We start from the raw sequence: 26,062 nt of genomic DNA, 5'->3' as shown, positions 1-26,062 counted from the left end.
AGGGTTTGGCAAATGTCCAGATGGAGAAGCCCCTGGGCAGATGAATGGGGCTCTCCTGGAGCAGTGTGATGTACAAGAAAGGAGACCGTTCCTCAGGCAGGGCCTGCGATTTGCTCCATTTCCTTCCCTGAGCCTGAGCTCAGGTCTGGAATGCAGTAACTGCATTCTTCTAGATCTTTCTGGCATGCCTTCTCTCTACCCCCTGCCCAGTGCACCTGCTGTGTCCTGGGGACATGACTTCTTAGGTCAGCCTCAATGATCCTAGCCAGATCACAGGTCAGGTCAGTGCTGGACAGCATGGCGAGGCAGAACATCCCCGTGACCCCGTGAGCTGCCTGTGTGTGTTTCTAGTTCTTGGCTGGATGGCTCAGAGTAGGCCGTAGCTTAGACACGAGGGACCAGACTCCTGTTTCTCATTCTCAGTCTTCATTCTGTCCCCCATGCTGTTCAAAGCTAGATGAGGAGACTGCTGCCCTGTTGTTCATCTTCTCTTGCTGGTCTGTGCCGGTTCTTAAGCTCAGCTTGAGCCGTGTGAGTTTGGGTTGCCTGGGAACCCCTCTGAGGCTGAGTTTCCCCATCAAGTCAATGGAGCTATGGTAGCTACCTAGCAGGTATAAACAAGGCTGGTGGGGAGGAGCACTCACCTCTCCTGTCTGTGCCTGTAATATGGTGTCCCCTCTGGCTTGGGCAGTGAGTGGGGAGGCTTCCACTGTGAGGGCAGCCTTTGAGTTCCCCATGCCACATCTGCCATCCGGAAAGCAGAGGACAGGGAAGGTTGTGGCTCAGATGGCTCTTTTCTTACTCAAGACTCTAGCCTTGGGATGGTGTCACACCAGATAAAGAGGTCTTCCCACCTCCATGAACCCCGTTGAGAAACTTCCTCATAGACAGGCCTAGTGGGTTGTCTCCTAGGTGATCGGGTTCTGTCACGGTAACAATCCTCTATCATGTGGAGCTCCATCTCGGATTCAAACCATGACACAATTCTCTCCCCTCAGTCCATAGCTGGGGAGGGGAGGGAGGGCGCAGAAACTGCAGGTGGAGAGAGCAGCCATGGGCACTGAGCTGGGCTAGGTAGGGGTGTGGATTGAGGTGGGGTTTTCTAGAGGAAGACGTGGTTTTGGCTTCAGGGTGGGGCATTTTAGAAAAAATTATGCTTGCTGGGCCTTTAATCCCAGCACTTTGGAGGCAGAGGCAGGCAGATCTCTCTGAGTGCCAGGACAGCCACAGGTACACAGAGGAACCCTCCCTCCCTCCCTCTCTCTCTCTCTCTCTCTCTCTCTCTCTCTCTCTCTCTTTCTCTCTCTCTCTCTCTTTCTCTCTCTGTCATCTATCTATCTATCTATCTATCTATCTATCTATCTATCTATCTATCTATCTCTATCCATCCATCCATCCATCCATCCATCCATCCATCATGTGTGTGCACGTGTGTGCGTGTGTGCATGTGTGTGTACACATATATTATTCTGCAGCACGTGTGCAGGTGATGTAGGAGTCAGTTCTCTACTTCCACCATGTGGTACCTGGGCTCTACACTCAGATCATCGGGCAAGGCAGCAAAGCATCATCATGCACTGAGCCATCCTGCTGGTCCCAGGTTGTGGCTCTGCTCAATAGCAAGGGGCTTCAGTGCCCGAGCCTCACTTTTCCCATCCATAAAGTGGGGACAGTCAATCCTCTCTTCCAGGGAGTGTAGAGCGAGGGATACAGTTTACCTAGATGGCTAGCTACTCCAGATGTGCCCTTTACTGGGATCATGCCCCATGGATTGACCATCTATGCTCGTGTACTGGCTGCACCACGCAGACCAGCCCCTCCCCGTGTCTTTGTGCTTGTCTGCACAGGGAGGCTGCGTCACCTGCCTGGTGGGTAGTTATAAGAAGGTGACACGAAGCCCTGATGTGTCCGTCAGTTACCATTGCTGTGGTGTGGTCTCCAGAACTGACGATTTAAAGGGAGAAGATCCATTTAAAGGGGAAGATTCACTTTGGCTTGTGGTTTTGTTTCTTGGTCTGTGGTCGAGGCAGGAGCATGACGGCAAGAAGGCATGGGATAGGAGAGGTGTTCATATTGTGGCAGCCAGAAGCAAGGGAGGGAGGGAAGGAGGGAGGGAGGGAGGGAGAGAGAGAGAAAGAGAGAGAGAGAGAGAGAGAGAGAGAGAGAGAGAGAGAGAGAGAGAGAGAGAGGCAGAGAGGCACCTGGGGTTTAGCCCAGATGGTATACACTTGCCCAGCATCCAAGAAGCCCTGGGCTTGGTCCCAGCACATCAATAAGTGACATGGCAACTCACAGCTGTTGCTCAGGAGATCAGCTGTTCGTCTTCTCCTGCATCGAAGTTTGAGGCCAGCTCAGGTAGAGATCCAAAGCAAACACAATGGATTGGGCCAACGAGGCAGTGGGTGTCCCCATGGCCCATCAACTGGGCTGGGGACCAAACCTTTCGGGAGAACATTTCATACCCACGCCGTAATAGCACATGGACTGCGGCTGCGTAGTGGACAAAAGGCTGACCTGTCACCACTGCTTGGAGGGCTGTAGGACTCTCTGTCTCTTCATGTCCTCATTCAGCTCACCATGTGGCAGCAGCAGGTTGCTATGGGGCAGAGCAGCTGGTGGTGCGGGGAAACGCAGGGGTGACTTCAGGGTGGGGCTGTCTTGGGTCAGTTTATCCATCCTGCTGCTGGGCAGGGGCAAGCCTCAGAGTGCCCAGCTGCCTGCAGGGCATAGCATTGTATATCCCTCTCTTCAGGGATGTGTTTGTCACAGACACTAACGATGTTAATGTAGTTTATAGTGACAGTGTTTACCACACACTAGGCTTGCAGCTGAAGGCAAAAGGCATCTTTCCACCTCTGCAATGTAGACTATGTCCTTCCACTAAGTCTATAGGTTATGGTGTGAAAACACACGCACACACACACACACAGTTGCATGTTCATACACACATGCACGCTCACACGGAGAGACACATGCATGCTCACACACACCCATGTATTCTCTCACACATAGAGATATGAGAATGCTCACACACACACACACACACAGGGGCATGTTCATACACACGTGCACTCTCACACACACAGACACATATGCATGTTCACACACAGACCATGTGCATGCTCACACATGCAGAGACACATGTGCATGTTCATACACACACAGGTGCATGCTCATACACACGCAGACACATGTGCTTGCTTTCACACAGACCATATGTATACTCACACACATACACAAATGCACATGCATGCACACACACATGAATGCACACACATGCTCACACACAGAGTCACATGTGCATGTTCACAAACACACACACATGCATGCACAAGCATGCTCACACACATTCACACTCCTCTGAAAAGAGACTAGAATTGAGGCCTTGTTGGCTTGAAGCCCAGAGGCCTCACCATCACCATCACTCCCTTGCTCCCCTGGAGTCCCTTGCTCTAGGGCCTGAGACTTTGGGTCCTTTGGGGAGAGCTTAACTGTCCTCAGTCTGGTGTTTTAGAAATGTTTCCTGCTGAGAGGTGAGCTCTTAGCTCCTGAGACAGCAGCTTCCCAGCAGCTCTATAAACCCTCCCTAGTGCTCTAGGTGAGGCTCCCTCCCTTGAAATGGGGAGAGAGTAAAAGCCCTGGTCTGTCATTCCCCAGCTCTCATGAAGGTGGGGGGTGTGTCTCCTACCTGCTGGCCAGCTCCCAGGTGACGGGGGACTCATTCTTGAGAGGTTAAGTTTTTTTTTTTAAAGATTTATTTATTTATTTATTATATATAAGTACACTGTAGCTGTCTTCAGATACACCAGAAGAGGGCATCGGATCTCTTTACAGATGGTTGTGAGCCACCATGTGGTTGCTGGGAACTGAACTCATGACCTCTGGAAGAGCAGTCGGGTGCTCTTAACTGCTGAGCCATCTCTCCAGCCCGAGAGGTTAAGTTTTGTTTGTTGTCCAGGTCTTCCTTCAATCCCCAACCCAGGAGAGAGCGGAAGGCAGCCCTTGAAGAGGTGATGAACGGAAGCACCAGGAAGGTGGGGGGAGGAGACCATCAGTGTCTCCATGGAAACAAAGGAGACTCTGATGGGGCCCAGGCCAGAGACCAGTGGGAAGAGGAAAGGGGACTTGAGTGGGCATGGGTACCGTGTTAGGGTGTTACAGTCAGGGCACCGTTGATCACACCCACTTTGCAGATGGACAGCTGAGGCAATGGAAGTAAGTTACCTTATTGTGGTAGTTGATGGCAGGGCTGTCCCCTTGAAGTCTGTGGGCTTGGTCAGTACTGGTGGACTTTGGAACCTGTCCACTCCCAATCTCTTCCCTGAAGGTGTTAAGTAAGGGAATCAGGGCCAGGGGAGCAGCCTTGAGTACATGGGAGAGGCAGGATCAGTGAGCTGAGAACCACTGTCATCCATTCTTTCTCCAGGACAGGGCCCCACACCTCTGCCTGCAGAGCGAACACAGTGCCTGGACTCCAGTTCCCTCTCTGGCATTGCTTGTCCTTCCTGCCTCTCTCAGAAACATTCCCAGCCACCCCAGTCTTTTCTGGTGGTTCGGGATTTGCTATCTCACCGCCTTCTTTGTCTTTCCCTCCCTGGGTACATTTGGACCAGGCGGGTGGGTTATGATACCCACTGCCTGGGGTTCCTTACCTAGGCCTGCGAGCGGCCTCTGAGAAGTTGGGATGGGTGTGGTAGTGTATTCATCAGAGGGCCTGGGAGACCCATCCTCCCCACTGGACCAGGATTGAGAGGGTGGGGCCTGTGCTTCTGAACGTCCAGGTGTGGGGATTATAGGAGCTTTGGGGGCAGGCCAGCATGGCCAGTGGTGTCCTTCAGTCTACAGAGGGCATGCTTAAGGTTTTCCCTACAGACTCAGGCCTAACCTGGAGGTACATGCTGGGGTTCTCTTGCATTTGATGGCTCCTAAATCCCCTTTCTGGGTTCTACACTGCAGGGCAGGGCCTAAGGCCTGAGAGAGAGTCTCTGTGCAAGGATATGGGGGCCACACTTCTTTTTTCATTGAAGCCCCCTTGCCAGTTGCTAAATTAAAAGAGCTGATTTTTGTTCTATCCTTCCTCCCCCTTCTTCTTCTCTTTTTTGAGTCAGTCTCTCACTGTCAGCCCTCACCGGCCTAGAACTCTTCCATGTAGACTAGGCCTGCTTCTGCCTCCAGAGAGCTGAGATCGAAGGTGTGTACTACCATACCTGGCTCGTTTTCTCTCTCTTTCCGTCTCTGGTTTCACGGCCTCTCAGTCTCTGTATCAGACTCCTCTAGATAGACTCCCAGGGACCTTGATGGTACAGAGCAAAAGCTACTCAGCTTCTTTGTCTCAGCAGGAGGCATGTGTGAGACTATCTAGTCAGAGTCTGTGTGGAGTCTGTGAAGGTGTCCCCAGGTCCCCACTACGATGGCACTCGGCCCTGTGAAGCTCCCATCCCCAGTGCCCAGCATGAAGGACTGGGGCTATGTCTTACACTCTTCTACTCACACAGCCCTGGTGACCTCAGCCTGCGTCACAGAACTACGGGGACCAAGCAACAGTTCCTCTAACGCTGTTTATACCCCAGTCTCAGAGACCGAATAGGCGCCGACTGGCCAAGGGACTCTCATCTGAGATCTGGAAGTGGGGCGTAATCTTGGCTCCTCTGGGTGACCTGATGTCATCACAGGGTCCTTGTAAGAGGGAGGCCAGAAAACAGAGAAGACGCCACGCCGACAGCTTTGGAGGTGGGAGAAGGGGTCCTGAACCAAGGGATGAGAGCCGCTTCTAGAAGCAGACTCTCCTATAGCACGGCCATTCTTAGCCTTCCCAACGCTGCGACCCTTCAACACGGTTCCTCGTGTTGTGGTGACCCCCTGGTCATAAACGTATTTCACTGCTACTTCAAAACTGTAATTTTGCTACTGTTATGAATCATAATGTAAACATCTGCGTTTTCCAGACGTCTTAGGCGACCCCTGTGAAAGGGTTGTCTGACTCCCGAAAGGGGTCATGAGGCATGTAGCCCTGCCACCTGGCCACCTCAGTGAAACTCATCTCGGACTGTTTTTGACCTCCACGACTCTAAGATAACAAGTTTGTATTTTTTGGTAACATCTCGGGTTGATGGTAGTTGGTCTTGACAACTGCAGGAGACTGAGACATAGTCTGGAAGGAAAGTCACAGTGGGTCTCATTTTGCAGACAGAGATGTGGGGCATCTGATTGGAGGAGACAGGGTGGTTGGCAGTGCACAGGCGCTGGACTTCCTCAGTGTTCTGTGTCCAGATCATCCTCACAGCTCTGGCTCAGAGCTCTGGGACTGGCTAAACTCTCCAGCCGTTTTTCACCTCCTTCCTCCCAACCCCCCATCATTCTTCACTGAGTGCCCAGGCTGGGATGCTGAAATACTGGGTGAGCCGTGGTATGTGTGACAGCCTTATAGGCCTGTAACAACGCCCCGTGTGCATTTGACTACAGGTCAGGCCCAGTGCTAAGAATGTCTGTCACCTTGCTTATCCCATCGGTCCGTATGACACAAATGTTCGTGGGCAGGACTTTGTCACAACCACTTATTACGTATGTGGCGACAGGTACAGGAAGGGTAGATCACCAGCTTGGTGTCACAGAGGGAGGTAGGCAGAGCTAGCATCGAATCCGGGCAGCTTCCAGAACCCGTGTTCTGCAGTGAGCATGGTGGTGCACATTTGTAATCCTAGGGCTCTGGAGGCAGAGGTGGGGATTGCATGGTCGCTCTGCCCAGGACATGCTGGATGACTACACAGTGACGTCCAGGCCAGCCTGGGCACTTCCACCTGTTTCAAATATAAAAAAAGAAAAGACCCCTCTCTACTTAATTGTTTTGGTTTATTTTATTTTCTTTTTTGTATGTGTAGGAGATGGTGGTGCCATAGTTCATGTATGGAGTTCCCTGGAGGATAACACGGTGGGATTGTTCTTGCTTTCTACCATGTGGGTCCCAGGAATTACACTTAGATTCAGGCTTGGCATCAAGAACCCTTACTGAGTTCCCAGTAGCCCCTGGGAATTAATATCCTTCCTTCCTTCCTCCCTCCCTCCCTTCTTCCCTCCTTCCCTCCCTCCCTCCCTCCCTCCTTCCTTCCTTCCTTCCTTCCCTCTCTCCCTCCCTTCCTCCCTCCTTCTCCCTTTCCTCTCCCAGTCCCTCCCTTTCTCTTTCTTTCCAGAGACAAGTTCTAGTAGCCCAGTCCAGCTTCAAACTTGTTCTGTAGCCAAGGATGACCTTGGACTTCCAATCCCCGCCCCCACCCGCCCCCACCTCCATAGTGCTGAAATTTTAGATGTGAGCCACCACACCCGGTTTATGTGTCTTGCTGGGCAGTGCTCTACATGCTGAGCCACACCCCCACCCACCCCCACCCCACCCCACCCCACCCCAGATCAGTCTCCTCCTTCTCCGCTACTCCTTCACCCCCTCCTTTTAGTAAGTCATTCATACATGTTTATTGAGAAAAACATCTAAGACAGAAGATGAGAGGCTGTAGCCAGCCTTTCCTGTGTGCCGTATGCAGCCCGGAGTCCCCGCTGGGTGCACACTGCAGCGTGCAGCCCGGTTGTTGCAGGCCGGTGGTTTTATTGCAGCAGCTGTCTCACGGCTCGCTAATTTTTTTTTCTTAAACTTAATTACACACAGTGAACATTTTTCCCGTGGGAACCTGCGTTCTTCAATAACACCCCACGCGGTTCTCCTTTCACCATCAGTGAGGGTGTGATGCCTGACTGGGTCTGACAGTTGATGCCAAACCCTCCAGGTGTTAGGGAGCCCCTGAAGCAAGCCAGTATCTGGGTTTGGGGGTCACCTATGTTTGTGGAGTCAGGCGATGAGAGAGGGATTTCTGGTGTCCCTAACATTCAGTCCTTGTTGAGGACCATTATGGAGGTCAGTACGAAGCACCCCCTGCTCCCCTGTCATCCCTTGTGAGGTCCCTCAGCACACTATTCATTGCGCATGGGGACTTGTATCCAGGTGTAGGAGGAACAGGACAGACTGCGCCCTGGAGGCCACCTCTATGTGAGGGACCTTGACCGAAGCACGGAGAGGTGAACCTGGTTAGAGGGGACACTACCTGGAGAGGCAGAGGAAGGCCTGAGGTGAAGTGCCATGGGCCAGAGCCTCACAGGCACTGTCACCTACCTATTTTTTTATCTGCTTTGCAGCAGGGCCCTCAGAGGGAGGAGTCATGTCCTGTTTCACAGATGTGGAAACTGAGGCATAAAACCGTGCTGCTTGCTTTACGGTGCATTCTTCCTTAAGTCCTCCCGGAAGGAAGCGATGATTCCCTTGGTTCTACATTTATCGACTGTCCCCGTGCTCTGGGCCAATTGGCAGAGGCAGGATTTGTCTTCAGGCTGTTGGAACTGGTGTGTACTGCCTCACCTCTGACCTGTGTGTCCTGGGTTTCTACTGTGCTGCTCATTGGAGCTAGTAGAAGCCCCTTCCCAGGCCAGTGATCAGTCCCCAGGGCAGGGGCTCTGGGCTTGGGAGCTAGGAGCTCCTGAGTGACTTTAGTCACCCAAAGACTGCCTTGGGATCTCTGGGCCTGACACAGAGTCTCATTGTATGGCTCAGTCTGGCCTTGAACTCACGATTCTCTTGCTTCAGTCTCCCAGGTATGGGAACTGCAGGCCTGAGTCTGTATGCTCAGTTTTACTTGGGCTGGGCTAGGCTGGACTAGGCTGAACTGGGCTGGTCTGGGCTGGTGTTGGGATAGAGGGCTTCATGAATGCTACATAAGCATTCTACCAACTGAGCTACATCCCTGGCACAAAGGCCGGATGGTCTTTAAGGTCCCTTCAGCTTTGCTGGATGGCCAAGAAAGTTACCCATAACCCCGATACTCAAGGGACAGAGGTGGAAGGGTCTTTCAATTGCATTCATCTATTCGTGTGTAGGTACGTGGATGCCATGGTGTGCGGAGGTCAGAGGACAACTTGTTAGGGTTGGTTCTCTCCACCATCTGAGTTCAGGAATGGAACTCAGATTATCGGTCTCGGTGGCAAGCACCTTTACCTGTTGAGCCATCTCACCTGTCCTGAGGCAGAGGATCTTGAGGTTGAAGCTAGCCGGGGCTACATAGTAAGTTCCAGGCCACCTGGACTACACAGTGAGATACTATCTTAAGAAAAGAAAAAGAAAGGAGTGAGCCGGCTGGTGATGCATGCCTTTAATCAGATACTTGAGAGGCAGAGGCAGGCAGGTCTCTGCGTTTGAGGCCAGTCTGGTCTCTAAAGCAGGTACCGGGACAGCCAGGGCTACACAAAGAAAAAAAAATCTCGAAAAAACAAAACAAATAAATAAATGTAAAACAAAACAATACAAAGTTCTTTCAGCATGTGTTAATCTATGGCTTTGAGGCTAGCCTCCTCTGTGAGAAAGGAGGAGGGATACATGGGGCCTTGGGCCTTGTGGGCCTCAAGGCATGCTAGGAGACCTGAGGCATCCTGGGAAGCCGGCGTGAACTCTTTCTGATTGGTATCTCCCTCCCCTGCTTCTTCCTCACCCTCGTCCTCAGCATCAATGGCTTCGCCTGGCAAGTGCAGGCCAGGTGGTGTCACTGTAGTGAGGCCTATCTCCCATGCAAGGCCCGAGGCCTCAGGAGCGGGGAGGTGCACATGAGTTGAGGTAATGAACCTCTCATGGCTGTTTATGGGGGTTATTTATTACCTGGAGTCTTGGAGGAAGCTCAGGAGTGTTTGCTTACCGGGAGAATGGTCTGTTCCAGTTGGGCAGTGTCAAGGCCCTGGGTAGCTTTCGGGGGCAGCAGTTGGGAGGGGCACAGGCTAGGCGGGAGGGAGGAAGTGCCTTGAACTAATTTTTCTGCCGTGTTCTTTTCCTTGTATGCTAACCCTGAGCCTGAACCTCTGCTAAGTGTGTTTCCTCATTGGGAGAGCCCTTCCCCTCTTGCCTGCCTGCCTGCCCGGGACTACTGGCTTTAGCCTGTGGACTGAAGAGCTGACTTCTGGAGTAGGGCTTTGCAGGAATGGCTGGGGATGTGGCTCAGCTGTGGAAGGCTCGCCTGGCATGTACACAGCCCTGGGTTCCACGCCCAGTGCTGCAGGAGCCAAGCGTGGTGCACATCTACAGTCTCAGCCCTTAGGAAGCCGAGGCACGACAATCAGGAATTTAAAGTCATCTTTGCTACATAATGAGTTTGGGGCGAGTCTGGGCTACTAGACTCTCTCTTACTACCTCCAGGGCCCCCAAAAGGAAAATAAGCAAGCGGTCAAAGCATTGACAGAATATCAGCCTGCCTCAGGCCTCAGCTGTGTTCTTTTTTATTGCCCAGGAGGCTTGGGTAGTGAAGGTGGCAGGAAGGTAGACCCTGCATATAGATGCCTTCCACCCGGCTCAGTTGCAGAATCGGGAACTATGCTTGATGTCCCTGTGCCCTGGTGACACACAGCCAGGAGGTTCATTCTTCAGCCTCCCCGTGGTATGTAGTATACTCCTGGCACTTCCAGATCCCTCTGGAGCTACTTGACCTCACCGAGTAATGCCTTGCTCAACTTCGAAGTCCACTTCAAAGCATAGGCAGGATCTGTTGTCAGCAAAGTCGTGATAGCCTTTGAGGTGACTGTCAGGCTTTCTCTTGGGCAGTGTCAGCCTAGCTTACTCTGAAGCAATATCTGGGCATTCTGCATGGCAGAGGGATGAGTGTCTGGCATGAGTAAGACCTGGGGTTGTATTTCCTGCACAAAGGAGGGAGGCAAGGAAGGAGAGGGAAGAGGGAGGGGGAAGGAAGGATGGTGTGCTGGTTTGGATATTTTCTGCCCAGGGAATGGTACTGTTAGAAAGTGTGGCACTGTTGTAGTAGGCGTGGCCTTGTTGGAGTAGCTATGCCACTGAGGGTGGGGGCTTTAAGACCCTCATCCTAGCTGCCTGGAAGCCAGTCTTCCACTAGCAGCCCTCAGATGAAGATGTAGAACTCTCAGCTCTGCCTGCACCATGCCTGTTCAGATGCTGCCATGCTCCTGCCTTGATGATATTGGACCGAACCTCTGAACCTGTAAGCCAGCCCCAATGAAATGCTGTCCTCACAAGGCTTGACTTGGTCATGGTGTCTGTTCACAGCAGTGAAGCCCTGACTAAGACAGATGGGCGAGGGGTGTCTTATGAACAGCGGATGTCATCTCTCACAGCTCTGGATCCTGGGCCCTGTGTTCCTCCTGTGGGGATGAAGGAGTGAGGCAGGCAGGGCAGAGCAGGTCATCGCTGTGAGAGAGGAGGGGGGAGCACACGAGGCCTTTGGGTTTTGGGGACAGAGGCATGCTGGGTGGCCTTCTGCTCTCCCGGAATTCTCTGGCCTTTGAGATTGAACACTCTGGCTTCCTTCCTTCCTTTCTCTTTTGTGCTGCTGGAGAGTGTAAGTGCAGGCCAGGCGGTGTTACTGTAGCCAGGCTTTGTCTCCAGCGCAAGGTGTGAGGCCTCAGGGTGCAGAAGCATGGCTGAAGCCAAGATGGAGGCAGCGAGAGTCTACTGGGGACCATTTTCTCAGCTACAGATGGCCGTCATCTTCTTGTGAACTCTCCTGGTGGGAGGGTGAAGGGGCTGCTGGTGGCTTCTTTTCTAAGGACATTGATCCTTCCCATGGGTCTCTGTCTCATTGCCTAATCCCTTCCCCACGGACCCCATCTCCGCTCACTGTCCCCTTGTGGGTGAGCATTTCAACCAGTGGCCTTTGGCAGGATCACAAACCTCAGTGATGGAGACTTGGCCAACCTGGGGTTGTACCAACCTGGGGTTCTGTGCTGAGCGCTGTTTCTCACCTTCCTCACCAAAACAAAACACGATAGGGTTAAGCAAGTGTCTTAGTCAGGGTTCCTATTGCTGTGATAGAACGCCATGGCCAAAAGCAACTTGGAGAGGAAAGGGTTAATCTGGCTCACACTTCCTCTTCACTTTCCATCATAGCAGGAAGTCAAGACAAGAACTCAAACAGGGCAGGAACCTGGAGGCAGGAGCTGATGCAGAGGCCCTGGAGGGTGTTGCTTACGGGCTTGCTTCTTTCCACTGTAGATCTGTATGAGATCACCACAGGACACTGTCAGTCCTGGGCTGTCTTGAAATCTCCTCTGCCAACACCATCCACCCAAAACTTTTCCGTTTAGCAGATTTTTTTTTTTTTTTTGACAAGGGCAAAATGCAGCCACATCCTTTGCTGAAATATCACAAGAATGGCTGCCTTTCCCAACAAGGTCAAACCACCTAATTCTTGCCTGTCAGTTCATCAGTTGGGGACTAAGGGTGCAACTATGAACCTATGAGGGCCATTCTCATTCAATCCCACAGCAGGTAGGGTAGGGTACGGCTGTGTGACACAGTGGGGCTGGGGTGTGGGTGAAGATTTAAGTGCAAGCCTCAGCTTTAAAAATGGTTTAAAACTTTATTTATTTATTGTGTGTGTGTGTGTGTGTGTGTGTGTGTGTGTGTGTGTGTGTGTATGTGCGCCCATGTGTATGTCTGAAAGATAATGTAAGGAGGTTGGATCTTTCCTTCTGTAATGAAATATAATGTGGCAGCAGTGGGGGGATAAGGAGATACCTGGTGGGCCCACGCCAAGGTATCCCACTGAGAAATCACACCATGAAACCTGACATAAGGAGTGTTTATTGTGGGGGAAGGGGAGCAGCGCTCTGGAAAAGGGGAGGAGGCAGAGAAAGGGGGGGCAGAGAAGGATGGAAAGAGAAGGAGGCCAGTCTGAACATGTGTGTGTGTGTGTGTGTGTGTGTGTGTGTGTGTGTGACACAGAGGAGAGAGGGAGAAAGAGAGAGAGAGAGAGAGAGAGAGAGAGAGCAAGAGAGCGAGAAAGAGCAAACGACAGAGAGACAGAGAGAGACAGAGAGAGGTAAAGGGTGGGGTATCGAGTAGTCCTATTATAGGCTGCCAGGCCACCCACAGTTCGTGGTGGAGGAGCACGTAGTAGTAATGGTGGCAGGTGATGACGTAACTGTTGCTAGGTCACTGTTGGGAGGAGCCTAGTAGGATTGTCTGTAAGCGAACACCTTCCACTCTGTGGGTCCTGGGAATCAAACTCAGGCCTTTAGACTTGGCAGCAAGCATCTTTATCTACTGAGCCATCCCGCCTGCCCCCAACCTCACCTTTTGAGTAGTCAGGGAACACCATCCTCACAGCAGGCAGACTCGAGTCTCATCATCCTCTAATTAGCCCAGTGATCTCAGTAACTGAGGGAGCCTGTTCCCAGCCTGGAGACGGGGATAAAACTTCCTAAACTTTCCCCAAGTCGTGACCCCCTTTTAACCTAAGAAACTTAATATCCAACCTCAGATACACGGAGATATAAAACAGGTATATGCACCGGGCATTTGGTAATGATAGATCGTTAAGACATTTATTTTAAAGCACATTTTGTAAAGAGAAAAACAAATTTGCATACTAATGAGATGGGTATGCCTGTTTAATCGTTCATAAAGGTTTAAATTGCTGTTAAATGTTGGATGTAGCAGCACGCAGGCCTGAGGTCAGCCGTTTTGACTTTATATTTGTTAGTGCTGCGAACGCTCCTCTGTCTCACAAAGACTTCCAGTTCAAAACAGCAGAAGGACGTTGAAGGCCTCTCAGGGACTGTTAAAAGAGCACCCCAGGTCAAAATCCACTTCGTGATTTTATTTAAATGAAGTTCAACTCAGCGATTTTTAAAATGGTACATTTGAACATAATCCGATCCCAAAGACAGAACGGTTTGAGACTTACTGGGAATGAGGGTCAGAGCAAACGAAGCCTCTGCCTTGCACAGTGAAACAGAGTATGTCTGTGAGGTCAGGGGGAAATGCACAGTAAAAAAGCATAGCAATTTGTAACCCTGCCAGCCCTGAATCAGAGCCAAGGTCTACTCCGTTTTGGAAGGCCAGCCAGCTTAGATGACCCGAGGCCCTAACCATTAGGCCATCCTCCACATCCTTCCAGTCTGGTGAGGAGGCTGTAATCTCACTGAGCCATCTCTCTGCAGGGCACCCACTGTGGTCAGCAATGGGGATGCGGTGGGCGCGGCGCTCTCTGGGGTCCGGCATTCCAGCTGGAAGCGGAAGAGCTCACGTCGCAGTAAGTGCCCCTCCCCCCAGCCCCCCACTCCAGGGAGAACCAAGATGGTCTCTTGGTCTCCAGGCCAAGAGCTGGCACTGGTGCTTGAGAGCCCACGGGAGGGTTGCCACACACTTGGGGGCTGTCTGTGATGGAGTACCTGCCCACTGCTCACCAGAGCCCTAGATCCTTAATCCAGCTGTCCACCTGCTCTCAGAGGCTCTGCCAAGAGTTAGCTCCTTGGTGACTGTGACAGGCGCTCTGGGTGGAGAACCCCCCTTACAGAGGAGCAGCTTCTGTAAGAGCCGGTGTCCAGGGGATGCCTGGCTCCAGGGGATGCTCCAAGTACCTCAAGTTAGAGCTGTGCATGTAGGGGTGAAGCAGGCTGACAGCTCTCTAGCTCCCCCAGGTGCCTTTGCCAAAGGACCTTGATGTGACATTTAGGGCTCATCTCTTCAGGGGGTGGGTGAGATAAAGACAGAGAAGAAGGGCAGGGACCAGTGAGGACTGTCACCACCATTCCAGGAGAGGAAGGGTCAGGGTCCTGATGCTTCAGAGGGAGGTCAGTGTGGGCCCACTGGAGCCTGGGATGGATGAGAGGAAGAGGGTATGAGGGACAAAACCTGGCCTGGCTCTGGATGCTGCAAGACCCAGGAAGACATCCCTTAGAGGAGGTCTGGGTCTTTTTTTTTTTTTTTAAAGGTTTTTTTTTATTTATATGAATACACTGTTACTGTCTTCACACACACCAGAAGAGGGCATTGGATCCCATTACAGATGGTTGTGAGCCACCATGTGGTTGCTGGGAATTGAACTCAGGACCTCTGGAAGAGCAGTCGGGTGGTCTTAACCACTGAGCCATCTCTCCAACCCGGAGGTCTGGGTCTTTCTAGGAGGCCCTGGGCTCAGATCAGGTTAGATTCCTATCTTAGTTAGGGTTTTACTGCTGTGAACAGACACCATGACCAAGGCAACTCTTGTAAGGACAACATTTAATTGGGAATGGCTTACAGGTTCAGAGGTTCAGAAGTTCAGTCCATTATCATCAAGGCGGGAGCATAGCAGCATCCAGGCAGGCATGGTGCAGGAGGAGCTGAGAGTTCTACATCTTCATCTGAGGGCTGCTAGTGGAAGACTGGCTTCCAGGCAGCTAGGATGAGGGTCTTAAAGCCCCCACCCACAGTGACACACCCACTCCAACGAGGCCACGCCCACTCCAACAGGGCCACACCTCCTAATAGTGCCGCTCCCTTGGCCGAGCATTTACAAACTATCGCAATTCCCAACCTCCCACTCTGCCCACTCTGAGGCATCAGTGTATGGCCTCCCTGCAGGTGCTGTGGTCAAGATGGAGGTCTGTGGGTGGCAGGGAGGGAGGCAAGGTGGGGTCTGTGGCAGGCACTGAGAAGGCCGGTGGGCCAGAGAAAAGCAGTGAATTGTATCCTCTGCAACGATGAAAGTCAGGATACATGGATGGCTGCCAGCTGGTTGGTCCTCCACGGCTGCCACCATAAGTCTCTTGGGTGACCTTTCTCCCTTTGGTTACAGTTGACCGGTTCACTTTCCCTGCCCTGGAGGAAGATGTGATTTATGACGACGTCCCCTGTGAGAGCCCAGACGCCCATCAGCCCGGTATGGCCCCTTGTGGCTCCCTTCCTGGCCTTTCTCTGGGTAGGAGAGGGAGAGCCATGCTTAGGGGTGGGGCAGTGTCTCTTCCTCTCCTTCTGTTCCCATTGCTCTCTCTCCCCACCTTTCACACCCTGCAGATACACAAGCAGAGACTGTCATAACCCCAGGTCTGGGCAAACTGGGCAGGGTAGGGTTTGGGGTCTCAGATAGGATGACATTAACCTTTGAGTTCCTGAAGAAGGTCGTCTCACCCTTCCCAAGCTGTGATTGACTTGAGGGAAGATGAGATAGATAGCTCTGGAGGCCTCTCAGGGCAGTGGTGGAAGGCGACAGCTTGTTAGACCTACAGGGTCACACAGAGAGGCTGTGCGCTGAATATGGAAAAGGGACAGGTGGCTGGGATTGAGACACAGGAAGCCAGGCTGTTCTGTACACGTATGCATGTGTGTGTACACGTGTGCACATACATACACTCACACATGCACGCGTGGGCGCACATCCACACAGTGTGTGCAGTACTGAGGATTCAAACTCAAGACCTCGTGTGTGCTAGCCCTCTGTGCTTGAGCTGTGTCTGACCCTTGCTCGGTCCTTTGAAATGAAGTCTTGCCATGTAGCCAAGGTTAGCCCTCTATGCTGGAGCTGTATTTCTGACCCTTGCTCCGTCCTTTGAAACGGGGTCTTGCCATGTAGCCAAGGCTGGCCCTCTATGCTGGAGCTGTATTTCTGACCCTTGCTCCGTCCTTTGAATCGGGGTCTTGCCATGTAGCCAAGGCTGGCCCTCTATGCTGGAGCTGTATTTCTGACCCTTGCTCCGTCCTTTGAAACGGGGTCTTGCCATGTAGCCAAGGCTGGCCCTCTATGCTGGAGCTGTATTTCTGACCCTTGCTCCGTCCTTTGAATCGGGGTCTTGCCATGTAGCTAAGGCTGGTTTGGACTCATCATTTTCCCTTATTGGCCCTGGAAGTCATCCGGGATTACAGGTGCACCCCATTGCTCCAGCCCGAGTCTTCACATGTTGCCATGTAGTCTGTGGTTGGGGTATTATGTCCTAACTTTACAGATGAGGAGTCTCATCTGTAGAGGCCAGACTATTCCTACCTGAATAGCTGATGACCCCGCCCTGGTCTTTGCTGCCCTCAGGTGGCACCGTGGGTCTTCCTCTGGGCATCCTTAGGACCTGGTCTGTCTCCTTGGGCTATAGCTGCCTTCATATTGAATGCAGAAACAGTGCTGCCAGCCCTTCCTTCAAGGTCACAGCCAATGTGGCCTGCTGCTCCACCCCTGGAGATGCTAGTCACTAGTGTTTCGGCTTAAAAATGACCTCCCCGTGACAGGAGGTAAAGTGCCTGCTACCAGGCAGGAACATTTAAGTTTGATCCTCAGAACTCACATAAAAATGCTGAGCCTGGTCTAATCCCATAGCTAGCGAGGCAGAAGTAGATCCCTCAGGCTTGCGGGCCAACTAGGCTGGTCAAATTGGCAAGCCTCAGGTCCCCATGAGAGCTCCACATTTGAAAAGCAAGCTTGACAGATCCTGAGGCATAACCCCTCCCCACCCCCACGCAAGTGCCCAGTTGGGTTCTGTCCCTTTGGAGAGAGGACAGTCCAATTCACTATCCCCATTTCCCATTTGAAAGCACTTCCTGCTGTCTTTGAAAGCGAGGGTGCCTTCTGAACTCTGGGCCAGGTGCGCCCCCTTCTGGATTCTTGCAGACTGCATGGACCATTTGGACCACGTGGGAGGGATGCAGCATTAAGGAAGTCCCGCCCCTTCCTGTGTCTTCCTATTGATGCTTTAGAAATCTCCACTAACCCAGGAGCACGCTAGGCCTCCAGTTGGACTTGACTCTGATGTTTCCTCTCTCTCCCGCAAAAAATGCCAAAGAGGCTGAGAATGGGCACCTTGTTCTCAGAGGGATGTGCTAAGAGGGACTTAAGGAGTCCTTCCTCCATGTCGGTCGATGAGAGACATGCTGGCCTAGTCTCTGAGGCAGTGGAACTGAGTCTGGGGCCAGATCAGTACATCTGCTCCGTCCTCCCTCCCTCTCTTATGCCTTACCTATTGGGGTTCCAGAGGCTGGGGCTGGGGCCTCTGACTCACCAGATTGTCACTGGCTGGCAGGGGCAGAGCGGAGCCTTCTTTACGAGGATGTGCATCGTGCCGGAGCACCCCGTGAGGCTGAGGACCTAGGCTGGAGCTCCAGCGAGTTCGAGAGCTACAGCGAGGACTCTGGGGAGGAGACCAAACCAGAGGCAGAGCCTACTAAGCACCGAGGGTCCTTCCAGCCCAAGGTGAGGAGCTTGGGGGACATTTCTCAAGAGTCTGGGCACGCAGACTCTTTCAGGAAGGGATGTGGGTGGTGAGAGACAGGCACTAGACCCCTATCTGGGTACCATCAGTTTCCAATAGTATATGGTGACTGATCAGTAAGATCACTGGGTCATCCTGAGCCAGGAAGTGACCTGGAATCCACTGTTTGGCCATGGAGGTCCTGAACCAGAGACAGGTGCTCCCCTGCCTCCTGCATTTCTAGGCAGACTAGGTCAGTTGCTCACTGTGTTTATGGGCTCAGGCTGGTTTTCAGAATTCTACCTAACCCAGAAGTCCTCACAGCCCAGCTAAATGGGCACAGTGGACGGTTGGCTCCTTTGCTTGGTCTCCTGCTCTACTGGGTACATCCTCAGATCCATAGGTACCATTTGCCATGGGGAATGGACAGGTGATGGTGGTGTGTGAGCAGAGGGCCGCATCAGAGCTGCTCTGGCCTGGCCTGTGCTTTCTGGCTGTCTACCTCACGCAGCCTTCCCCCGTCTGTTTCACGAGGAGCTGCTGGGCTGGAGATCTGCTTCTCCTTCTCCTGCTCTGTTCCCGCTCCTGTCATGTTCCATGCAGAGACTAAGATTCTTCAGGCAAAGCTTAACGGTCCAGCCTGACCAGAGGTGACCGGCTGGCTTCTTTTAGACATGAGGTCTGGAGTTCAGGCTGGCTGGGATTAGTGGCTAGCTAGCTCCAGCTGCATCCACAGACTATTACTTGGTTTCAGGAGCTTCCTGGGAAAAGCTCAGCCTCGTGGTGGGCAAGCCCAACGGTCTAGACCTAAGGTGTCTCAGGATAGGCCGCAGGAAGGGCTTTAATGCTCGCCAACAGCAAAGCAGAGTTCGTAAGACCCTGTTGAGTATCGTCTTAGGTCATGGGTGGGATTCTGTGAGACCAAGAAGACCTGACCCAGGCTTGGTGGACCTTTATGGTCTAGGAGGAGATACTGAGCATGGCATCATTTAAGACTGGTGAGAAGGGCTATGGAAGTGGCTCAGTTGGTAGAGTGTTTACCCAGAGTGCATGGGGTGGGGGGAGCTCTGATTCCCAGCACCTCATAAACCGAGTCTGGTGACGTGCATCTATAACGCCAGCACTAGGCTGGTGAAGGCAAGAGGGTCAGAAGTTCAAGATTGTCACCTGCTGCTGAGAAGTTTGAGGCCAGCCTGGGCTACATGAGACCCTATCTTTATGAGAGAGAGAGAGAGAGAGAGAGAGAGAGAGAGAGAGAGAGAGAGACAGAGACAGAGACAGAGACAGAGACAGACAGAGAGACAGAGACAGAGAGACAGACAGACAAAGAGGTGGGGCTGTTGCCTGTTTATTTCTATGAGTGGGTCCTGCCCAGCAGGATGCCTGACACATGTTGGGGACCAGTAAAGCCAGGTCAGAGTTGGGGCAGGACTCCTGAAGCCTAAGAGAATCCCGTGGTGCCTGCAAACCAGAGAGACAGCCCAGGCAGCCTGTGATCGTTTCCTGTCTTCAGAGGGGGTGTCATATGCTCCCTCAGAGAAGAGGTGCTGTACACCACGGGCTCTCCAACGCCCCGAGTCATTTCTCCACACAGATCAGGGTATGTCAGACTCTGCTGTTCCCATGGTGACATGGAGACTCAGTACCCCAGGCATGCTGTGGTCCTTCCTCATCACCCAGGGCCACTCCACCCAGGGGCTGATCCCACCTCGCTCCCCCTTCCCTCTTCTTTTTTTTTTTTTTTTTTTTTTTTTGAGACAGGATTTCTCTATGTAGACCAGCCTGGCCTTGAACTCAGAGATCCATCTGCCTCTGTCCCCCTAGTGCAGGGATTAAAGTGGGCACCACTATGCCTGGCTCCCCCCTTACCTTCTTGCTGGAGACCTGAGAGGGACCTGCAGGAGCTGGTTGATGTCACAGATGCCAGGACCTTCCTCCCAGGGACCCTAAATCAGAGTTCACCTTTTAGCTCTGACTTCAGGGCGCAAGTGACCCATACAGCTTTAAGGAGTGCTGGAATGGGCTTCTCCCCCTAGGTCTCTGTCTTATTGGAAATTTGTGCCCCTTAAGAAACTCTCTTTAGGGTAGGGGTTGGGTGTGGCTTCGCAGTCTTCTGCAGCAATGTCCCATAGTGCAGTTCTAGGGATTTTTAACAGGAGGGCATTTTCTCTACCCATCTGCTATGGCCGCTGTGCTTCCTAAGGGCTGGTTCCCAGGCAGATGGGAAGGCGTGCATGGCTTTTCCTCTCTGCCCTCTCTGTCTAGGGACACTGCTAAGCACTGCCTGTGAGACTTTCCTCTCCAGAGCTGCTGGGGTCCCCGCTCTCCGCCCGGCATTGCAGCCACTGCGTGTTTCGGGGCCACTGTTGCTTGCATATATGTGCTGTGTGTGCCTTGTGTGCTGCAGGGCTCTGAGTGGCAGGCATCTGGGGAAGCATTTTATCCTGTTCTTGGGAGTCTGACTGGAACCCTAGCTCCAAGCTATCTAGTGGAGTCCCTACCTCAAGATGCCTGGTCCGATCAACTATAGCCCAAAAAATTGCTCAAAGGGTCTCTGAAGGGAACTTAGAAGCCACCGTCTCAGGTGTGAGCATGTGCCTTGAGCTTCGTTGGTCCCCAGGTGGCTGTTTGATTGGCCACCATGGTCAACAGAGGTTTGCTGGGTGTGAGGTGGGCTGCAGTGAGACCCTCCTTTTCGCTCTGCCTGTGACCTCTTTAATAAGCAACCATTGTGACCCACCTAGGGCCGTGTGGGAAGGTTGGGCTCATTACTGAAACGCCCACTCTGGCCTCAAGTCCCATTCTGCTCAGCTCAGCCCATGACCTTGGCTCTAAGGCTTCCGTATTCTTTTGACCATTAGAGAGTAAGGATCCACCAAGGGACTTGATGGCTTCGCTCTGTAGCTGAGCAGGATTCAGTGTGTGCCCATTCTGCCCAGTGTGCTGGGTGTGAGCGGGCAGTGTTGCTGACAGGAACAGTTTGATTTATATGAGTGAAGCTCAGAGAGGTTAGGTGACATGGCCACACAACGGAACCATGAATGGTAAGGCCAGGACTCCGCTTTATATATGGGTAAGAAGACCTTATCCCTCTGTCTGTCTGCCATCCAGTCATTCCTCCTCCACCCATTGATCCATCCATCCATCCATTTAATAAACACCGAGGCTGTATTAATAGTTGCCAAACTGTGGCTCCCAGACTTGAGTCATTACTAAGCTCCAGGTCTACATGGGGCGCCTGGGGATACATGTGCGTTCAGCCATGCACAAAGCTAGATGTCCTGAACATCTCATGCTTATCAATGAGGACGTCTGCAACTGCAGAGAGGTCCAGAGGCTTCCCTGGCTTGTTTGGGAAGCCAGGACTCGTGTGATGCCTGCAGAGTCCCTGCTCCATCTTCTGTTAGCTTGTCTGCCCAGACGTGGACTGTGTCTCTATCATCTATGTGCTTCATCAGAATCCCCTGTGGATCCCACAGGCCATGTATTTAAATGTCTGCTTCTCTGTCTCGTCATTCTCCAGACAGCATGTAAACCAGTCACCCACCATTCATGCTTCTATGCTGTGGTCCATCCCTCCCTTTCTTCCTTTTCTTTCTCCCCCCACCTCCCACAACTTCCATTCACTCACCCTTTCCTCCAGGGAAATGCTGGGGTGAGCTTGGGCTAGCTTGTCTGCATTACAAGTCCACATTCAATGGTGTTACTTCAGTAACACCTGGCTGAGGTGAGGGTTTTCACACTGTGGCAACATCAAGACATAGGGTGTGTTTCCCAAGAGCCAGTTGGTAAGTATTTATCAGCTCAGCACTGCCTCTGGGCATCCAGCTGCCTGTCCACCATCCATTGGCCTAGCTGTTGCTACTCACCCAAGTGTAGACAGTTGTTCATTTATTTGCCCATCCATCCATCCACCCACCCATTCATCCATTCACCAACCAACCAACCATCCATCTACCCATCCATCATCCATCCATCCACCCATCATCCATCCATCCACCCATCCATCCATCCATCATCCATCCATCCACCCATCCATCCATCCACCCATCCATCCATCCATTCATCCATCCATCCACCCATCCACCCATTTCATCCATTCACCAACCAACCAACCATCCATTTATCCATCCATCATCCATCCATCCACCCACCCATCCATCCATCCATTCATCCATCCATCCACCCACCCGTCCGTCCATCCTTGCACAGATCCATCTGTCTCTGTGCTGTCCACTCATCAGTCCAGCCGTCCTCTAACCGTGTATCCCTTCCTCTAGGCATTTGTCCACAGAACTGTTCATTGTCCCTACCCTGTCTCTCAGCCCACCGTCCTATCAGCAGTCTTTCTCACAAGCTCTTATGCTGTAAGCCCCAACATCGGGCCTGGAGTATCCAAGGATCACTTCCCTTTCACCACAAGAGGGAGTCGTGGGCTCGCTTCCCTGCACACTCCGCTGCCCAGCAGCTGGGATTCCCTGCAGTAGAGGCCCAGGTTCAGCTGCCTGGCTTGCTGGGAATCTGCAGGTGCAGATTCCAGCTGGACGCACCCAGACTGCTATCCCACCCGCCTGCCCCGATTGTCCGTCTGCCATCTGACCTGAGTCTCCTTTTCCCGTTGTCTGTGTTTTGTCTCCTCGCTGTCCCGCCTGCTCTTCTCGCCTGCTCTCCTTCTGCCTGGCCGCTTGGGGCCCCAGCTTTCTCCAGACCTGACTAGGCTAAAGGAGAGATACGTCAGGACTAAGAGAGACATCTTGGCTTTGAGAGTTGGGGGTAGAGACATGCAGGAGCTGAAGCTCAAGTGCGATTGTAAGGTACTGTCCGTCCCTCGTTCCTGGCCCCAGGGGGGCCGTTCTGCTGGGCCACAGAGGAAGGGTGGGTGTGAGCCTGGGGAGTCTGTCCTTGATGTGTGTCACCTGCACTGCAGAAGGGCGAAGCCATGAGCCAGCTGCTCCTTTCACTTCCTCATTTTTACCTAGACACCCCTGACCCTGCCCCACATCTGCCAGAGGGGTGCCAATGAACCCCCAAAATGCCTGTGGTATTGCACTAAGACCCCCCAGGATGATCCGGGGTTCTCTCTTTCTCTTTCTTTTTAATTCAGGTTCCTAGCCAGAATCAGGTAGCCACACACACACCTGTAAGCAAGTACTTGGGAAGCTGAGGCAGGAGGATTGGGAATTCAAGACCAGCTTGGGCTACACAGTAGGACTAAGCTTCTGGGCAACGCTGTTAAGAATAGTAGCTAGCATCATGCAGTTGAGCACCACACAACATGAGCCGTGGAGCCCTGTGGAGCTGGGTTCAGTCCCAGCCTCACTATCTCTTCACTGAATGACCCTGGGCAGCAGACCCCTTGGCTTCTCTGGGTCTGCATTTCTCTGCCCCCAGTAGCAGCCCCCATGCTCCACCCTGATGGATGCTGTAACTGGATGCCGAACCCCGTAAGGTACTTGGCAATATTTGATTCTATGAGCTTAGTGATGGTGACCACTGTTACTGTTCTCAGGGCACCCAGGGATGGCTGTCTTTCCATCATGATTTAGCGTAAGGAAAGTAGGCAGTGGCTGGTGGTCACCCCAGCAGTCGGCAGCAGAGGTAGGCTCTAGTCTGGGCATGGCTCTGGTGCGGTCAATCCTACAGTTCTGCCTGCATCAGAACCAGGGCCAGCCACAGGAGTAGGAGGGACCCCAGCCAACACTGCTGGGGGTCTCAGCCAAAGAGGCAAGGAGAGGAAGCCAGGAGCCCACTGAGGCTTGCACTGTGTGGAAGGGCACACATGCCAGGCTCTGGGCACCTTTTGGGGTGTTCGCCTGCCGTTGCTCTTTCTCAGAAAAATGCCAAGTGGAAGGGCTCTGATGACTCCCGAAGGCCCCTTGAAGGACTCTGAGGATAGACCCATTGATGGCTCCATCTAGAGATATAACTGCCAGAGTCGATTGTGCCTCAGGAGAGAGGCAGTTTCTGGGGTTGGTGTCTGTTCCTCCATTAGATTTTCAGAGGTCTTTATGATCCTTCCTCCCGAGAGACCAAAAATCATGACTGTGGATACAGGGAGGGGTGGAGACATGCTTCCCCATTTCCTGAAAGCCCGTCTTATTTCTAAAAAGCCTCTACTCTGTGCTGGTTCTCCAACCTCATTTCCCTCCCATCCCCTCTCAAAAATCCCCCCTCAGCCTCTCAGCTCCCTCTTTCACCTCAGGCTCTTAATGTCCCAAGGTTCTCAGCCCCCCCCAGGCTCTCAGCCCCCCCCCAGGCTCTCAGTCCCCCCAGGCTCTCAGTCCCCCAGGCTCTCAGTCCCCCCAGGCTCTCAGCCCCCCCAGGCTCTCAGTCCTCCAGGCTCTCAGTCCTCCAGGCTCTCAGTTTCCCCAGGCTCTCAGTCCCCCCAGGCTCTCAGTCCCCCAGGTTCTCAGTTCCCCCAGATTCTCAGCCCCCCCAGGCTCTCAGCCCCCCCAGGCTCTCAGTTCCCCAGGCTCTCAGCCCCCCAGGTTCTCAGTCCCCCCAGGCTCTCAGTCCCCCCAGGCTCTCAGTCCCCCCCAGGCTCTTAGTCCCCCCCAGGCTCTCAGTCCCCCAGGCTCTCAGTCCCCCCCAGGCTCTTAGTCCCCCCAGGCTCTCAGTCCCCCAGGCTCTCAGTCCCCCAGGCTCTCAGTTCTCCTGAGCTCTTAGTCCCTCTAGGCTCTCATTCCCCTTAGGCTCTCAGACATCCCAGGCTCTCAGTCCCCCCAGGTTCTCAGTCTCCCAGACTCTCAGTCCCCCCAGACTCTCAGTCCCCCAGGCTCTCAGTCCCCCCAGACTCTCAGTCCCCCAGGCTCTTAGTCCCTCTAGGCTCTCAGTCCCCCCCAGACTCTCAGTACCCCAGACTCTCAGTCCCCCAGGCTCTCAGTCCCCCCAGACTCTCAGTCCCCCAGGCTCTTAGTCCCTCTAGGCTCTCAGTCCCCCCCAGACTCTCAGTACCCCAGACTCTCAGTCCCCCAGGCTCTCAGTCCTCTAGGCTCTCAGTCCCCCAGACTCTCAGTCCCCCAGACTCTCAGTCCTCCAGGCTCTCAGTTTCCCCAGACTCTCAGTCCCCCAGACTCTCAGTCCTCCAGGCTCTCAGTTTCCCCAGACTCTCAGTCCCCCAGGCTCTCAGTTTCTCCAGGCTCTCAGTCCCCCAGGCTCTCGGTCCCCCAGGCTCTCAGTCCTCCAGGCTCTTAGTCCCCCAGGCTCTCAGTCCTCCAGGCTCTCAGTCCTCCAGGCTCTCAGTCCTCTAGGCTCTCAGTCCTCCAGGCTTTCAGTCCTCCAGGCTCCCAGTCCCCCCAGGTTCTCAGTCCCCCAGGTTCTCAGTCCTCCCCCCCACCCCCGTCTCTCAGTCCCCCAGGCTTTCAATCCTCCAGGCTCTCAGTCCCCCAGGCTTTCAGTCCTCCAGGCTCTCAGTCCCCCAGGCTCTTAGTCCCCCAGGCTCTCAGTTCCCCCAGGCTCTTAGTCCTCCAGGCTCTCAGTCCTCCAGGCTCTCAGTCCTCCAGGCTCTCAGTCCTCCAGGCTCTCAGTCCCCCAGACTCTCAGTCCTCTAGGCTCTCAGTCCCCCAGGCTCTCAGTCCTCCAGGCTCTCAGTCCCCCAGGCTCTCAGTTCCCCCAGGCTCTTAGTCCTCCAGGCTCTCGGTCCTCCAGGCTTTCAATCCTCCAGGCTCTCAGTCCCCCAGGCTCTTAGTCTCCCAGGCTCTCAGTTCCCCCAGGCTCTTAGTCCTCCAGGCTCTCAGTCCTCCAGGCTCTCAGTCCCCCCAGGTTCTCAGTCCCTCCTCACTCAGACCCCCATGAAGAGAAGTGTGCAGCTCTCTTCAGCTGGGAGTCAAAGAGCTGTCGGAGGTAGAAGTGAGCGCACTGAGCCCAGGGGAACCCTGTCTCCCAGGTCCGCATCCTCATCTTCATCAGATTCTGAGGAAGGAGGAGGAGATTTCCAGGAACATCCACGTCATGGCTGTGTGGCTGCTCTTCCCACTAACAGTGCCTTGCAATGGAATCGAAATTTCTGAGTCACATGGCAGGCACGGCCAGAGTGCCCATTAGTCACACGTGGGCCCCATGTCGGTCAAGGCAGCTAGGA

General features: G+C 53.3%; 1 protein-coding gene and 1 long non-coding RNA gene across 9 annotated transcripts in view; one reads left to right on the top strand and one right to left on the bottom strand.

Annotated features, from left to right (window-relative positions):
* The window catches only part of Arhgef10l (Rho guanine nucleotide exchange factor 10 like), a 142,989-nt gene that overhangs the window by 45,670 nt on the left and 71,257 nt on the right, over window positions 1-26,062 (top strand). For 4 of the 7 annotated variants that reach the window (XM_063288423.1, XM_039111322.2, XM_063288422.1 and 1 more), the window contains 4 exons: window positions 13,990-14,081; window positions 15,609-15,692; window positions 17,815-17,984; window positions 22,680-22,796. In XM_063288423.1, the coding sequence (XP_063144493.1) occupies window positions 13,990-14,081; window positions 15,609-15,692; window positions 17,815-17,984; window positions 22,680-22,796 (463 nt within the window). Of the gene's footprint in view, window positions 1-3,803; window positions 4,216-13,989; window positions 14,082-15,608; window positions 15,693-17,814; window positions 17,985-22,679; window positions 22,797-26,062 lie in introns of those variants that run through there. The other 3 variants (XM_039111324.2, NM_001427747.1, XM_063288424.1) reach the window with 2 other exon arrangements.
* Window positions 19,707-24,165, bottom strand: LOC120103021 (uncharacterized). 2 transcript variants are annotated; one of them, XR_005505068.2, is made up of 4 exons: window positions 23,780-24,161; window positions 22,583-22,700; window positions 21,614-21,724; window positions 19,707-19,928 (listed from the first exon to the last, which is right to left on the bottom strand). It is a non-coding gene; the product is annotated as an uncharacterized LOC120103021 (long non-coding RNA). The 2 variants fall into 2 exon arrangements; XR_010066711.1 differs by having other exon boundaries at window positions 19,707-22,700; window positions 23,780-24,165.

This window comes from Rattus norvegicus, chromosome 5, assembly GCF_036323735.1.
Source record: "Rattus norvegicus strain BN/NHsdMcwi chromosome 5, GRCr8, whole genome shotgun sequence".
Lineage (NCBI taxonomy): Eukaryota > Metazoa > Chordata > Mammalia > Rodentia > Muridae > Rattus > Rattus norvegicus.
The sequence above is the reverse complement of the archived record's forward strand: the minus strand, read 5'-3'. Positions and strand labels throughout refer to the sequence as shown.